General features: G+C 47.9%; 1 protein-coding gene across 1 annotated transcript; it reads right to left on the bottom strand.

Annotated features, from left to right (window-relative positions):
- Positions 1-2,371: 2,371 nt before the first annotated feature.
- On the bottom strand, positions 2,372-5,071 carry LOC109775982 (uncharacterized). The gene is made up of 3 exons (XM_020304787.4): positions 4,694-5,071; positions 2,748-2,902; positions 2,372-2,666 (listed from the first exon to the last, which is right to left on the bottom strand). The coding sequence occupies exons 1-3, from the start codon at positions 4,877-4,879 to the stop codon at positions 2,582-2,584; spliced, it is 426 nt and encodes a 141-aa protein (XP_020160376.1). The 5' UTR covers positions 4,880-5,071; the 3' UTR covers positions 2,372-2,581.
- Positions 5,072-17,492: the final 12,421 nt, after the last annotated feature.

Genomic DNA, 17,492 nt, shown 5'->3' with positions numbered 1-17,492 from the left:
AAGAAGATAAGAACAAGAGGCTCACCATGGTGGTGCCGGCGACGAGATCGGCGCGGCGATCGACGGCGGTGAAGACGGGGACGGGACATGACAGACCGCTAAACCTAGACAAATCTCGGGGGAAATGAAGCTCAGAGGTCGAGTTTCGAGAGGAGAAAGATTAACTAGTGTGGCTCAGACATTTCATCGAACACCTGATGTGCATAGGAGGTGAGCTAGAGCACCCAAATGCCCTCCCCTCGCCGGCCAGAAAAAACAGAGCACTGTGGAGTGCTCTCGTGCGGCGATGGGGTATATATGGGCAACTCATTTGTCCCGGTTCGTGGCTGGAACCGGGACCAAAGCCCAGCCTTCTGTCCCGGTTCGAGCCACGAACCGGGACCAATGGTTGTGGGCCAGGAGCGAGGCCCATTGGTCCCGGTGGGTCCATACGAACCGGGATCAATGCCCACGAGGCCCCGGCCGGCCCCCTGGGCTCACGAACCGGGACGAATGCCCCCATGGGTCCCGGTTCGTGACTGAACCGGGACTAATGGGCTGGCCAGGCCCGAACCAAAGACCTGTTTTCTACTGGTGATGCAGGCTATGATGCCGGTATCGGTCCCATTGACGACACCACGCCCAACCCGGATGATGAAGATCCTGAGGACGTTGACTACTATCCGGAGTCCGAGGAAGATTCAAGTCTCAGACCTGATGAATTTCATATACACGAGGAACCGCTAGATGATCCTTGGCTACAGGCCTTCCGCCAGTGGCTACTCTACACCGCCAGAAGCATGAAACTAAAGTCCCAAAAGCTTCGACACGCTCTAGCCCGCGCCGCCCTCACTCCGTCGGCCGCCGCCTAGCCATGTGGACGTGGAAGTGGATCCTGGCAAGCCGGGGAAGCACGAACGCGAAAGCGGGGTCGTCTTCTGGGTTGACCGCCATCGCAGGCTTCTCCATTTCGCTGCTCGCCGTAGCGCGGTAGCGCCGCAGATTCGCCCGTACATCAAGGTGGAGGTACGTCAAGGTGGAGGTAGCCCGACATGCATCTTCCGAATGGCTAGCATCTCAGCCCAGATCGGGTGCCACTGTCAGCCATCTCGGCGAGTGGCCACGCCTGTCTGCTGAAAATCAACCGCCGCAAGGCCCAGCTGCCTCCGGATCTCGTCGACAACCCAAGGTACGTTGTCGACTCGTCATTGTGGGACACTTGGTTGGGGGACGAGCATGACCTGCGGCGGCAGACCTTCTTTGTTGACCATGCTCCCATCCCACCACAGGCGCGCACTAGGGAACACAGTGCGCGTGCTCCCAGCCCATCCCGTTGGTGCATGGCGTGCGAGAGAGCGCGCGTGGACGCCCTTCCCGTCGTTGTCCCCGCCACCATGACCGCCAAAGTGGAGGAGCTGATGAAGAAGGTGCTTGAGGACTCAAAGATCGAGTACAAGCGCAGCCAGTGGAACGGCCTGGAGTGCAGCTGGCATTGTCGCCCACCGGCGACGTCGCCATCCTGGAGCTCGAGGAACTAGAGCACATGGAGCCGCAAGCCGCGCCGTGGAACCCGGTGTTGGAGGGGCAGTTATGGTCGTGGACCATAACGATGCCCATCACGCATGAGTTGGTGTCAGGGCCGGCCGTGTGGGTTGCCGCCGATACTTGGTCACCATCCCAAGTGCCAACACAGGTGCCACCCGCCCACCTGTGGCGGCGACCACCCTTCATCAACCTTGGCGCAGACGAGGAAGATGGCGGCAACAGCGTGCAGTGAAGACGGCGGCGATCTAGTTTTTTTTTAGTTTCTTTTTAAGTTTTTCATGTTTAAGTTAATGTGGGCGGCGAGTATGGTTGGTACTTTTGAACTTATTTTTTAAGTTTAATGTTTGAAATGTTTGAACTTTTTTTATGTTTGAAATGTGGCTACTATTTGGTTTTCTTTTCTATTATTTTAGTTGTCTTTTAAGTTTAAAATGTGGACACAATTTGAATTGTGCGGTTGGGCGCACCAACGGGCCCTTGGACGCAAACGGACAATGATGCTTAACTCGCCGATCTAAACAGACAAAAAAAAATGGACGTCAGGCCCTGTTGGAGGAGTTGGCCTAACATCCGTCGCTGCTGCGTGGTCTGACAAAGGCGGACAGAACGTGTTCGTCAATATGCTTCAAATCAATGCTTCAATGGGGGGCATGGTTGTTTGGCAGCAAAAATAGGGTTAAAAACAGACACACACGGTCACTATCCCGATGCGTCCGCACGCATTTGAGTGGTCAGATTTGACTAATGTGGTTGTAGATTGCTTTTAAATGGCTCCACTTCAATAAGCAGATGGGGTGCTCCCACCAAATTAACAACTGTGTTGGCCTAACCTGGCCAGTTCAAAACATTCACAGCCAGAAACTTAAGTTGCTATGCAAAGCAAACAAAGGTCAACAATAATGACTTCTTGAATAGGTTTACACCAGAAAACAGGTCCACAACTTAAGACCCCAAGAAAACAGATCCACAACTTAAGCGTAAGAATTAGCCAAAACTCATATAACACTAATACACTAACTTAGAGGCCTAATTGCCTTTTCCCATTTCTCTTCCTGACTCAACCAAAGAACACATTGCCGGCTAACAAGGCAAGGAATAGAGTGGCAGCGGCACAATTTACCACCCTATCCTGTCGCTTGTACCTGCATGTTAAAAGAAATCATATTTAGCACAACACATACATACGTGCAATACATATCCAGGACAAAGGATTGTTTCCTTACACTTTCTCGAGCTCTATTTGTCTTTGCTCCGATGCTTCAAGATGTTCCCTCATCTCTCTCCAGTCACGAGCTTCCTTCTTCGCCATTCTGTTAAGGTATGCCAAGCTGTCCTCCAGGGATTGCTTTTTGTGCCGCAGGTTGAGTTTACAAGGATGCTAAGGATAAATGAAATTTATGATGTCACAAACTAACCATATTTGTAACTTGTGCTCATGGCATTACATCAAAGAGAAAATTGCTAAAATACAATGAAATTGTATGCAGTAAACACTTTGCTTATCTACAGTGTATATCATGTACTCCCTTCGTTCCTAAATATAAGTCTTTTTAGACATTTCATTTTGCTCCGTATGTAGTCACTTGTTGTAATATCTAGAAAGACTTATATTTAGGAACGGAGGGAGTAAATCCTTGGATTTTATTTTAAGCAAAAGATATGCGGATAGGCATACTTAATAGAGTGACAAATAAACCAACAAGCTATTCACTGTTTCCCTGGTTTTTTAGCAAATTGAATTTGGACAGCATATGTTTGTAAAGTGTTCCAATTTCTTCTAGATTTTGGTGTATGATTAAATTATGTGACAGGTATGAGCCTAAGTTTCATAGTATAGCTCGTTACATTTTAATTTGTGTGCTCTTTTTTATATATCGTCAAATTACAAGTCATGAGATGTTCTCTGGGAGCATTTGTAATGCAGTAGCCATTTATTCCTGTGCAGTACCACCTCTGTTCCTAAATATAAGACGTTTTGGCAGTTCAAAGTTTGAACTGCCAAAATGTCTCATATTTAGGAACAGAGGGTGTACTTAGTTATTTCTTCAGTTCCTTAATACGGACAATAATACACCAACCCCTCTTTTCGGATTCTCAAAACAAGGAATTTGAAAAATATAAAACCCAATAATGTCTTTCTTTCCAAGGCACCTTATCAAGTAGTAAGTCACAGCACATATTTAGATGAAACCCCAAAAAGGTTAAACAGCTTACACTTTTGAACAATGGCAGTTTAGTGCACTCATTTTTTTAAAAAGAGATCAAATAATAAGAAAAATACTACATCATGTTTCAGAAGGCATGGAAAGTGAAAAAATAGGGAGTATCGTGATCGATTTCTTGATACAGAGTGTTTAATATATAAAATTATATTATGTGTTGTGGCCTAACATTTCACTATCTCCAAATCAAAAACAGAAGTTACCAATTTCCAGTGCTTTACACGCTGAGACAGTGGCCCTTTGCACTGCTGTTAAATGGGCTGCTCAAATGGGGCTGGGCAGAGTACATTTAGTGACTGATTGTCTAGTGCTACAACAAGCTGTGTCATCGGATATGTACGACCTGTCTTCCGTTGGCCAAATGTTCAAAGAGCTTAAGGTGAATCTTGCCACACAATTTATCCAGGCTATGGTTGTACACACGCCACGTGTTTGTAACAAGCCAGCGCATGTGCTGGCTGCTATTTGTGCGGGTTTAGCTGCTGGAGAGTCTAACCAGTGGTTCTCTAACTACCCTGATGATGTAACCCGTGCTGTAACCGGCGATTTAGCCGTGTCTTTACTGGAATACGAGTGTGCCATCTCAAAAAAAAACAGAAGTTATCCATGTCCGGAATGTGGGCATCATCTTCTGTTCTACCAACAAAGTGTTCTACAGAATTGCGCGTTGTAAAATCAAACTCCGTGATTTTCATCTGCTGTGGCAATGGGATTAATCATCCATGCAAAGGGAGAGGGGGGGGGGGGGGGGGGGGGGTGATTTCTCGTCCCTATAATGTAAAAATCCAACCTTTCTCAAGATGGTTGGCAGAAACATCTTTCATTCCAGCAAGATGACTCGTGGGTGTAATAGCAGGCTCGAATCGATATGAGTCGCCCGATTTCATCCTACACTGCGAAGCATCAAAAGGAGAGAGAGAGGAGGAGGAGGAGGAGTGGGGGATTACCGTGTAGGACTTCCCGGCGGAACTGGAGCTGAAAAGTCGAGGATCTCCCATGGCAGGCCCGCCGGCGCGCCGGACGAGGAGGGGCCGCTCCTCCTCGAGCGCTCGCGGCACAGATCTGGTGGCGGAGGACAGGAGGCGTGGAAGCCGCTGACGGAGCGCCGCAGCGAAGCGGATCGCCGACGCCATCTCTGTATCTCTCTCTCGCTCGACGGCGCTGGCGCGAATTTGTTTCTGCCGAGTGCCTTCCTCCTCCTGGGATTTCGCCGCGGGGATTGGCGATCTTGACAGCTATAACGGGGGCCGGGGGCGGGGGGTGGAAGCGGACGGCAGGACGGACTCCCCTAGTCGGACTTGGAAAGGAGAGTCGTACACGACGCCGATCCTGGGAGGGGGAGTCGGGGGAGATCCTCTAACGTAGCAGCAACTACTGCAGAGGGACGTCCGCCTAGCGTCCGTCGATGCCTTATCCAATGGCACGAAGTTGGAACATGGCAAAGCATGCCAGCAATGCCTAAAACCGTTCGGCCCATAAACGAAGCCCAATCGCGTATAAGGGAGAAAACCTTCAAACTCCGTCACTGTTCGCTCGCCGTTGCCATTGCCAGCGCTCGACGCCACTATGAGACTGAGCTTCGCAGCGTCAGAGAGGGTGACTGTCGCTGCCATGTTCGCACCTCCGCCATGAAACCTAGCTGCTCAAACTAACAAGTTGAGGATGAACTTGAAGGCTGAAAGTTTGTACTAGAAGCTAAGAGCAACTCCAACCGGCCGACCCAAACGGACGGTGATTTGTCCATCTTTTGTCCGTTTGGGTCGGCCCGACGGACACTCATGTCCGCTTTCGCGTTTGGATTGGCGCATGCGCCCAACACTGGTCTGACACATTTTTTAGGTGACTGGAAAAAAGTATAAATATTTTAAAAATAACAAAACATTAACTAAAAATTATTGTCGGCCTTTGATGCCGGCCACAAAGGCCGGCGAGAGTCCAAGTCCACATTTACATTAACAAAACATTAATAAAACTACGAGGCGGCGCGCTGCCTTAGGCATCCTCGTTGTCGTCGTCGGGGCCGGTGAGGTTGATTAGCGTCGGCGCCGGGCCTGCCCAAGGGAACGCCGTCTTCCAGGCTGCAGCGACATCGTCCGTTGCTGGGTGTGCTTCCGCCGGCTAGGGTGCCCCGCCCCGAGCACGACGCTCCTACTCGGCGTCGCGCTCGAGCTGCTCGAGGTACTCGCCCTCGCGACGCTCCTCGGCCAACCTTAGCTGTCGCCACTGCTCGAGGTAGGCACACTCCTGCGCCTCGGTCACCCCCATCCAGACCGGTGGTGCGCTGACCCACTCGCCCACCACTGCGGTCTAGGAGTAGCGCTGGATGGGGGTCGGCTCCGGCTCGGCCTTGGCTGGGGAAAGCGGGGCCAGCGGAGGCGGGGGAGAGAGGCGGCGGGGGCCTTGCCCTTGCCTTTACCGGAGAAGAACCCATTTTGCGGCGGCTGCGGTGGCTAGGGTTGTCTCCGTTGGACGGCGGACGAAATTGGTACCTGCGTTGGAGTTGCTTTAAGTTTCGGTCTTTCAGACCAAGAGGAGATGAACTGGTGTTGTAAATTACAAATTGAGCGTGAAAAACAGATTGAGATTTGAGATGGTGTTGTTTGTTATGATTCCAACCGGAACATATTACCATCCAAATTTATTCATGCACAGATAGTAGCAACTGGAAGCTTGTTCTCGACGGCGTGGTGCAGCCGACCATAGCTGTGTCCTCTGTAGCCAGGCGTGTATTCGTTCGTGCTTATGGGACATGTTTTTTTATTCTGGAGGTGATTGGGCTGCTTATGGGCCGCGCAACCAACGCTGCTGATTCTAGTTTGCAGTTCCTGTCGTTGGATGAAGGAAAACGTTTCCCTGCGGCGCGCCGGCGGAAACGCTCCGCCGGTCGCGTACGCTTCGTTCGATCGAGGGCGATCGTGTGGCCCGCGTGTGGACTCATCCTCTCAGCCCCACACGCTCAACCCCACATCACCCTTCCACGCGCTCGCAGGACGCATCACTATGGGCCCCACGCCACCGCTGTTCCCCATCGCTCCTTTCTTATCCTCATCTCCTTTCTTCATTTTCCCCAGTCGCCTTTGCTTCAGACTACCAAATTCACCATGACGCACATCCCAGCTCTCTCTCGTCTACTGTACGCCTCGCCAGCCGCTGGACACCTGCACCTAAAGCCAACCCACAGCCCCAACGTCCACCCCACAGCGCGAGCGACCACGACGGGGGGCGCTCCTGCTGCTGCGACCCGGGGCGGTGCGCAGGGGTCATGGCGCGACGGTGGATGAGGGTGCTCGTGGCCACGTTAGTTTTTGCTGGAACCGGCAAACCATTTTGCTACAACCGTTTTTGGTTTTTGTTACTACCGGTGTTTTGATGCATTTGTGCTACATCCATCTCCATGACATTGGTGTTTTTTCAGTCGATTTTTTTGCTACAACCATGTTATGATTTTGTTGGAACCAAAGATAATTTTTGCTGGAACCGGCTCATGTTTTTGCTACAACCCACCCCACCCAAAATCTGCTCCCACCGTATTTTTGCTGGAACCGGCTAACGATTTTGCTATGACCGGCCAGGATTTTTGCTGGAACCGGCTCTGCGGTTGCTGCAACCGGCAAGACGACGTGCCCACTGGAGCTGGAGCTATAGCGCGCTCACTGGCGATGTGGTTTTTGCTGGAACCAGCATATTTTTTTGCTGGAACCGGCTAGTTACTTTGCTACAATCAGACTTTGGGGATTTTTGCTGCTATGTTTATTTTTGCTGGAACTAGTGTCAAATTTTGCTGGAACAGGCTATTCCTTTGCTACAAGCGGATTTTTCTGATTTTTTGCTGCTATGGTTGTTTTGTTGGAACCGGTCAGCGGGGATGGTGACCGTGTTGGAACCGGGCAACAGGGATGCTGGAACGATCGGTAGTTTTTGCTTCTACCAGCAGCATTTTTTGCTGGAACCTGCATGTTGAGTTTTTTGCTGGGACGGAAGTGTTTTTGCTGTAATTGATTTTTGCTGGAACCTGCATTTTTCTTTGCTGGAACTGACTCATGGGATTGCTTCCACCGGCGAGGTGGAGCTCTCGCTGATTTTTTTGCTGGGTGGCAAGGGCGGAGACTGTGTTCGTAATTTTTTTGCTGGAAACAGCAATTGATTTTGCTGGAACCTGCCAAAACAGAGATATTTTTTGCAGTTGTACAGCAGGGCGAGCGGCCACGGCGGGCTCCGCCTGCGAGCCGGCGGGCAGCCCGGTGAGCCGGCAATCGGTGGCGGTGAGCCAGCAAGCGGCGGGGTGGGGGCTACGCGCAAACCACCGCAGAGGATATGGTGGATCTGAAGCGAGGAAGAAGGGGACGCGCGTGGGGATAGCTCGCTGGGGATAGCTGCGCGGGGACCGGCCGAAACGTTTGGGCCGGTGCGCCGGCGCCTAGCGCTGCCCTTGGATGAATCATGAACGGGCGATACGCTGAGGACGTCCCTCTGCAGTAGTTTGCTGCTATGTTAGAGGATCTCGTTCCGTCGGGGGATCGGGCATCACTTCACTGCCGCAGCAGAGACAGGGCTATCTCTCTGGCCATCGGATTTGCTCGCTTTTTCTACCGACGATTTATGGCATAGGATCGCTGACCGCTGGGGCCATGGATTATTTGCTCCCAGATGCGTTGGATTAGAATGCCCTGGAACAATTTTACTCGTATCACTTTCCTTATTAACTGCTCCCAAAAAATCCGTCCTTTTTTCTGGGTAAAAAAAACCGTCCTAATTAACTGCCCCCAAAAAATCCGTCCCAATTACCTGCTCCAAGATCCGTTCTATGTTCTATGTTCCCTCAAAAAAAGATCCGTTCTATGTTCCCAATTCACAAAACTCCGTATATAGTTTCTACTCCCTCCATTTCAAAATAGACGACTCAACTTTATCGTCTATTTTTGAACGAAGGGAGTAGTTTGTTTGTTAGTGCTGCACGTTTGAAACAATACATTGGAACATAGATTCAAAATTTGAGTGCTTGAAGCACAGTGCAGAAATGTTGAAAGCTTATAGTTGATTAGGGTATCTCCAATGGCAACCAGCAAATTTTCTTCATGTGTTCGTCCGCGGACAAGAGGGTCAGTCCGCAGACACGGATGCGGGAGGCCGCCATCCAACACTGCCCGCATACATTGCAAACACATTTTTAACAAACCGGATGAAATTCATACAAACATGGGCAGATGTCACACAAACCGGACGACATCATGCAAACACGGCGGATTTTCATTAGATTTCGAACATTTAGAATAAAAAAACGGCCCGAACCTAAAACTATCCTACGGCGGTGGCGCCCGGCATCCAAGCCCATGTCGTCCTCCATCCGCCGTCTCCATGAGCACCGGCAATAAGACCGATGAAGTGAAGCCGCGATCTCCAGCGAGGAAGAGTACAACACGGGAGACAGACCGGCCCACATGAGACACAAGGCACAACCGCCTCCCGTGTCGTACTCATCCTCGGAGGAGTCCGCGCCTTGTCCGTCGTGGTGGATGTGAGGTCCATGATGGAAATGGTGTCGCCTGCGCTGTCGCCCCACCGAGCCACCGGATAGTTCGTCGGTGAAAGTGCATTTGGCACTTAAACTTTATTTTGGTGTGATGACAATGTGGTTAGTGGAACTAATATCGGGTAGTATAGTTTATCTCAGGATATCGGTTCCATATTGCGTTTGATGGAGATGTGCGACCCCCCCCCCCCAATTCAAAAAGATCAAAGGCGTGGTCTTCCGGTGATTCGAAGGTTTTATTTTTGGTTTACTTCGAGTCGTGGGAAAGACCGCACTATTAAGAGGGGTCGGTGTGAATTTGTGTTGTGTGGGAATGCCATTGCCAAAACATATACACCAGCCTACCCATTCCTGTTGGAAATATGCCCTAGAGGCAATAATAAAGTGGTTATTATTATATTTCCTTGTTCATGATAATTGTCTGTTGTTCATGCTATGATTGTGTTAACCGGAAACCGTAATACATGTGTGAATACATAGACCGTAATATGTCCCTAGTAAGCCTCTAGTTGACTAGCTCGTTGATCAATAGATGGTCATGGTTTCCTGACCATGGACATTGGATGTCATTGATAACGGGATCACATCATTACGAGAATGATGTGATGGACAAGACCCAATCCTAAGCATAACACAAGATCGTGTAGTTCGTTTGCTAAAGGCTTTTCTAATGTCAAGTATCATTTCCTTAGACCATGAGATTGTGCAACTCTCGGATACTGTAGGAATGCTTTGGGTGTACCAAACGTCACAACATAACTGAGTGGCTATAAAGGTGCACTACAGGTATCTCTGACAGGGTCTGTTGGGTTGGCACGAATCGAGACTGGGATTTGTCACTCCGTATGACGGAGAGGTATCTCTGGGCCCACTCGGCAATGCATCATCATAATGAGCTCAATGTGACTAATGAGTTAGCCACGGGATCATGCATTGCGAAACGAGTAAAGAGACTTGCCGGTAACGAGATTGAACGAGGTATGGGGATACCGACGATCGAATCTCGGGCAAGTAACATCTCGATGGACAAAGGGAATTGTATATGGGATTGATTGAATCCTCGACATCGTGGTTCATCCGATGAGATCATCGTGGAACATGTGGGAGCCAACATGGGTATCCAGATCCCGCTGTTGGTTATTGGCCGGAGAGATGTCTCGGTCATGTCTGCATGGTTCCCGAACCCGTAGGGTCTACACACTTAAGGTTCGGTGACGCTAGAGTTGTCATGCGAAATAGTATGTGGTTACCGAAGATTGTTCGGAGTCCCGGATGAGATCCGGACGTCACGAGGAGTTCCGGAATGGTCCGGAGGTGAAGATTTGTATATGGGAAGTCCAGTTTCAGTCGCCGGAAATGTTTCGGGGGTTATCGGTATTGTGCCGGGACCACCGAAAGGTGTCCGGGGGTCCACCGGGTGGGGCCACCTGCCTCGGGGGACTTAATGGGCTGAACAAGGGTGGGAACCAGCCCCCTAATGGGCTGGTGCGCCCCTTCCCAAGGGCCCAAGGCGCCTAGGGTTAGAAACCCTAGGGGGTGGGGGCGCCTCCCACCTGACTTGGGGGGCAAGTTCCCCCTTGGCCGCCGCCCCCCTTGTAGATGGGATCTAGGGGGCCAACCCCTCTCCCCTTCCCCCCTACAAATAGTGGGGGGAGAGCTGCCATACCCTTTCCCTGGCGCAGCCCGTCCCCCTCTCCAACACCTCCTCCTCCTCCGTAGTGCTTGGCAAAACCCTACCGGAGAACCGCGAGCTCCATCACCACCGCGCCGTCGTGCTGTCGGAGTTCTCCCTCAACTTCTCCTCTCCCCTTGCTGGATCAAGAAGGAGGAGACGTCCCCGGGATGTACGTGTGTTGAACGCGGAGGCGCCGCCCGTTCGGCGCTGGATCGGATCTTCCGTGATTTGAATCGCCGCGAGTACGACTCCATCATCCGCGTTCCTTGTAACCTTCCGCTTAGCGATCTTCAAGGGTATGAAGATGCACTCCCTCTCTCTCGTTGCCAGTATCTCCTAGATTGATCTTGGTGACACATAGGATTTTTTTTGAATTATTACTACGTTCCCCAACAGTGGTATCAGAGCTAGGTCTATGCGTAGATTCTATGCACGAGTAGAACACAAAGTAGTTGTGGGCGATGATTTGTTCAATTATCTTACAGTTACTAGTCTTATCTTGATTCGGCGGCATTGTGGGATGAAGCGTCCCGGACCGACCTTACACGTACGCTTACGTGAGACTGGTTCCACCGACTGACATGCACTTGATGCATAAGGTAGCTAGGGGTGTCTGTCTCTCCCACTTTAGTCGGATCGGATTCGATGAAAAGGGTCCTTATGAAGGGTAAACAACAATTGGCATATCACCATTGTGGCTTTTGCGTAGGTAAGAAATGTTCTTGCTAGAAACCCATAGCAGCCACGTAAAACATGCAATGCAAACAACAATTAGAGGACGTCTAACTTGTTTTTGCAGGGTATGCTATGTGATGTGATATGGCCAAAAGGATGTGATGAATGATATATGTGATGTATGAGATTGATCATGTTCTTGTAATAGGAATCACGACTTGCATGTCGATGAGTATGACAACCGGCAGGAGCCATAGGAGTTGTCTTAATTTATTGTATGACCTGCGAGTCAATGTAAACGCCATGTAATTACTTTACTTCATTGCTAACCGTTAGCCATAGTAGTAGAAGTAATAGTTGGCGAGACAACTTCATGAAGACACGATGATGGAGATCATGGTGTCATGCCGGTGGCGAAGGTGATCATGCCGCGTCTCGAAGATGGAGATCAAAAGGCGCAAGATGATATTGGCCATATCATGTCACTTGATGATTTGCATGTGATGTTTGTCATGTTTACATCTTATTTGCTTAGAACGACGGTAGCATAAATAAGATGATCCCTCACTAAAATTTCAAGAAAAGTGTTCCCCCTAACTATGCACCGTTGCGAAGGTTCGTTGTTTCGAAGCACCACGTGATGATCGGGTGTGATAGATTCTAACATTCGCGTACAACGGGTGTAAGCCAGATTTACACATGCGAAACACTTAGGTTGACTTGACGAGCCTAGCATGTACAAGCATGGCCTCGGAACACGAGAGACCGAAAGGTCGAACATGAGTCGTATAGTAGATACGATCAACATGGAGATGTTCACCGTTGATGACTAGTCCGTCTCACATGATGATCGGACACGGCCTAGTCGATTCGGATCTTGTATCACTTAGATGACTAGAGGGATGTCTATCTGAGTGGGAGTTCATTAAATAATTTGATTAGACGAACTTAATTATCATGAAAATAGTCTAAAATATCTTTACAATATGTCTTGTAGATCAAATGGCCCACGCTAATGTTGCCCTCAACTTCAACGCGTTCCTAGAGAAAACCAAGCTGAAAGACGATGGTAGCAACTATACGGACTGGGTCCGAAACTTGAGGATCATCCTCATAGCTGCCAAGAAAGCATATGTCCTTGAAGCACCGCTAGGTGAAGCACCCATTTTCCCAGCAACTCAAGACGTTATGAACGCCTGGTAGTTGCGTAGTGATGATTACTCCCTGGTTCAGTGCGGCACGCTTTACAGCTTAGAACCGGGGCTCCAAAAGATTTTGAGCAACACGGAGCATATGAGATGTTCCAAGAGCTGAAAATGGTTTTCCAAGCTCATGCCCGAGTCGAGAGATATGAAGTCTCTGACAAGTTCTACAGTTGTAAGATGGAGGAAACCAGTTCTGTCAGTGAGCATATACTCAAAATGTCTGGGTTGCACAACCGCTTGTCTTAGCTGGGAGTTAATCTTCCAGATGACTCGGTCATTGATAGGATCCTCCAGTCGCTTCCACCTAACTACAAGAGGTTTGTGATGAACTACAATATGCAAGGGATGGAGAAGTCCATTCCTGAGTTGTATTCAATGCTGAAATCAGCGGAGGTGGAAATCAAAAAGGAACATCAAGTGTTGATGGTGAATAAAACCACTAGTTTAAAGAAAGGCAAGGGTAAGAAGAACTTCAAGAAGGACGGCAAGGGAGTTGCCGCGCCCGGTAAATCAGTTGCCGGGAAGAAGCCAAAGAATGGACTCAAGCCCGAGACTCAGTGCTTTTATTGCAAGGGAAATGGTCACTTGAAGCAAAACTGCCCCAAGTACTTAGCGGATAAGAAGGTCGGCAACGTCAAAGGTATATGTGATATACATGTTAGTGATGTGTACCTTACCAGCGCTCGTAGTAGCTCCTGGGTATTTGATACCGGTGTGGTTGCTCATATTTGTAACTCAAAGCAGGAGCTGCGGAATAAGCGGAGACTAGCAAAGGACGAGGTGACGATGCGCGTCGGGAATGGTTCCAAGGTAGATGTGATCGCCGTGGGCACGCTACCTCTACATTTACCTACGGGATTAGTTTTAAACCTCAATAATTGTTATTTAGTGCCAGCTTTGAGCATGAACATTGTATCTGGATCTCGTTTAATACGAGATGGCTACTCATTTAAATCTGAGAATAATGGTTGTTCTATTTATATGAGAGATATGTTTTATGGTCATGCCCCACTGGTCAATGGTTTATTTTTATTGAATCTCGAACGTGATGTTACACATATTCATAGTGTGAATGCCAAAAGATGTAAGGTTGATAATGATAGTCCCACATACTTGTGGCACTGCCGCCTTGGTCACATTGGGGTCAAATGCATGAAGAAACTCCATGCAGATGGACTTTTGGAGTCTCTTGATTATGAATCATTTGACACATGCGAACCATGCCTCATGGGCAAAATGACCAAGACTCCGTTCTCCGGAACAATGGAGCGAGCAACCAACTTATTGGAAATCATACATACTGATGTGTGCGGTCCAATGAGCGTTGAGGCCCGCGGTGGCTATCGTTATGTTCTCACCCTCACTGATGACTTAAGTAGATATGGGTATGTCTACTTAATGAAACACATGTTGAGACCTTTGAAAAGTTCAAGGAATTTCAGAGTGAGGTAGAGAATCAATGTGACAGGAAAATAAAGTTCTTGCGATCAGATCATGGAGGAGAATACTTGAGTCACGAGTTTGGCACGCATTTAAGGAAATGTGGAATTGTTTCACAACTCACGCCGCCTGGAACACCTCAGCAAAATGGTGTGTCCGAACGTCGTAATCGCACTCTATTGGATATGGTGCGATCTATGATGTCTCTTACCGATCTACCGCTATCATTTTGGGGTTATGCTTTAGAGACTGCCGCATTCACTTTAAATAGGGCTCCGTCGAAATCCGTTAAGACGACACCATATGAATTATGGTTTGGAAAGAAACCTAAGTTGTCGTTTCTGAAAGTTTGGGGATGTGATGCTTATGTCAAGAAACTTCAACCTGAAAAGCTCGAAGCCAAGTCGGAAAAATGCGTCTTCATAGGATACCCTAAGGAAACTATTGGGTATACCTTCTACCTCAGATCCGAAGGCAAGATCTTTGTTGCCAAGAATGGACCCTTTCTAGAGAAAGAGTTTCTCTCGAAAGAAGTAAGTGGGAGGAAAGTAGAACTTGATGAGGTACTGCCTCTTGAACTGGAGAGTAGCGCAGCTCAGGAAGATGTTTCTGTGGTGCCTGCACCGACTAGAGAGGAAGTTAATGATGATGATCATGAAACTTTGAATCAAGTTACTACTGAGCTTCGTAGGTCCACAAGGACACGTTCCGCACCAGAGTGGTACGGCAACCCTGTCCTAGAAATCATGTTGTTAGACAACGGTGAACCTTCAAACTATGAAGAAGCGATGGCGGGCCCGGATTCCAACAAATGGCTTGAAGCCATGAAATCCGATATAGGATCCATGTATGAAAACAAATTATGGACTTTGACAGACTTGCCCGATGATCGGCAAGCCATAGAGAATAAATGGATCTTTAAGAAGAAGAGTGACGCGGATGGTAATGTCACCATCTATAAGGCTCGACTTGTCGCTAAGGGTTATCGACAAGTTCAAGGGGTTGACTACGATGAGACCTTCTCACCTGTAGCGAAGCTGAAGTCCGTCTGAATCATGTTAGCGATTGCCACATTCTACGATTATGAGATATGGCAAATGGACGTCAAAACGGCATTCCTTAATGGTTTCCTTAAGGAAGAATTGTATATGATGCAGCCGGAAGGTTTTGTTGATCCTAAGAATGCTGACAAGGTATGCAAGCTCCAGCGCTCAATCTATGGGTTGGTGCAAGCATCTCGGAGTTGGAACATTCGCTTGATGAGATGATCAAAGCGTTTGGGTTTACGCAGACTTATGGAGAAGCGTGTGTTTCCAAGAAAGTGAGTGGGAGCTCTGTAGCATTTCTCATATTATATGTGGATGACATACTATTGATGGGAAATGATATAGAACTTTTGGAAAGCATAAAGGCCTACTTGAATAAGTGTTTTTCAATAAAGGACCTTGGAGAAGCTACTTACATATTAGGCATCAAGATCTATAGAGATAGATCGAGACGCCTCATTGGTCTTTCACAAAGCACATACCTTGACAAGATAATGAAGAAGTTCAATATGGATCAGTCCAAGAAGGGGTTCTTGCCTGTATTGCAAGGTGTGAAATTGAGCACGGCTCAATGCCCGACCTCAGCAGAAGATAGAGAAAAGATGAGTGTCATCCCCTATGCCTCAGCCATAGGGTCTATTATGTATGCCATGCTGTGTAGCAGACCTGATGTGAACCTTGCTGTAAGTTTGGTAGGAAGGTACCAAAGTCACTAGTGCAGAACCGGGCTTTAGCGCCGGTTCGTAAGGGCCTTTAGTGCCGGTCCCACAACCGGCACTAAAGAGTGGGGACTAAAGGTCCCCCCCTTTAGTACCGGTTCATCACGAACCGACGCTAAAGTGCCACCACGTGGCACGAGCCAGGCCCGGGTGCGTGCTAGACATTAGTACCGGTTGGTAACACCAACTGGTACTAAATGTTTGGGGTGTTTTGGTATTATTTTTTATTTTTCCTTTAATTTTGTGTTTTTAATTTAATTTAGTGATTATTTTAGTTGTTAAATCATTAGGTGAAAGTACCGCAGATTAGTTTTGACTGGATGCATGTGGATCCTAGCTAAGTGATCAAGTATATGCCATATCCACATTATACTTGATCACCTATAATTAAGTGATCAAGTATAATATGTATATGGCATATACTTGATCACTTAGCTAGGATCCATCCAGCTGAAACTAATCTGCGGTTTCTTTTATAAATGATATAATAACTCATCATCATCATCATATTAATATAAACACTCTTGCATCAAATCATCAACAACAGTAAATTAGCTAGCTAAAAATCATCATAGTCGTCATTACCACTGTTTAATCATCATAGTCATTACCGCTATCTAATCAGCACCAACACTAGCTTAAAGAAAAACATTCACTTGTACCAGAAGCAAAGATATCATCGAGTGCAACATGGTCATCATATTATAAGCGTTCATAACACCACAAAAGCAAATCACCCTTTGAGATTAAGTTCAGGACGAAGAACACGGACATGAGAGGACAAAAGTACTAAGAGCATGAAGTAGCTAAATCACTCCTGCTGCTCTCTCTCAGGTAAAATAGCATAGAATATGTATAGTTCTCCTGATTCATCATACTGGAGCATGCAGATGAACCTATCTCCTAATCATGGGCTGCGCTTCTCATTGCTGCCCCTAGTACTTCTCTGTTGGGATCGTTAACAATTTTGCTCCAATCTTTCACTATTAAGCATTCATCGCTTTTAGAAATCCTGAATGCACTCATGTGCAATGTAGGATATCTTGGCCGTAAGCTAACCATTGACATGTGACCTTTAGTCTCGATCCACTGAGGCACAACTGTCATCGGGAGTCCCTGTTGAAGAACATCGTATAGTAATTAATATACTTAGCAATGAAAGTTTAGCAAAAAAATAATGTATGCAAAAGATGCACTGAGGACAAATAGTAAAAATCTTATCATCTTTCGTAAATAGAAGTGACTGTAGTTCAATACGATCACTATTGGTCGCACGTTTTGAGTACTAACATTTCTAAGTGCAGGAAGAAAATTTGTCTTAACAGTATGAAGATCCTCAAGCCATGAAACATAATGACTTATCTCCTCGCAGTTTAGTTCAGCTCCGGGACAGTAGTAGGTCCTGTCTACCAAGCGCCGGACATGTTTGCTTGAATGGAAATAAGCTGTCAATAGA

The sequence above is a fragment of the Aegilops tauschii genome, chromosome 1 (genome assembly GCF_002575655.3).
Source record: "Aegilops tauschii subsp. strangulata cultivar AL8/78 chromosome 1, Aet v6.0, whole genome shotgun sequence".
NCBI classification, from domain to species: domain Eukaryota; kingdom Viridiplantae; phylum Streptophyta; class Magnoliopsida; order Poales; family Poaceae; genus Aegilops; species Aegilops tauschii.
The sequence above is the reverse complement of the archived record's forward strand: the minus strand, read 5'-3'. Positions and strand labels throughout refer to the sequence as shown.

Coding starts and splice junctions, on each gene's coding strand:
- LOC109775982 (XM_020304787.4), bottom strand. CDS start 4,879: ATGGCGTCGGCGATCCGCTTCGCTGCGGCGCTCCGTCAGCGGCTTCCA. Junction 2,903..4,693: donor CCGCCGGGAAGTCCTACACG/GTAATCCCCCAC, acceptor ATTTATCCTTAG/CATCCTTGTAAACTCAACCT. Junction 2,667..2,747: donor CAAATAGAGCTCGAGAAAGT/GTAAGGAAACAA, acceptor TTTAACATGCAG/GTACAAGCGACAGGATAGGG.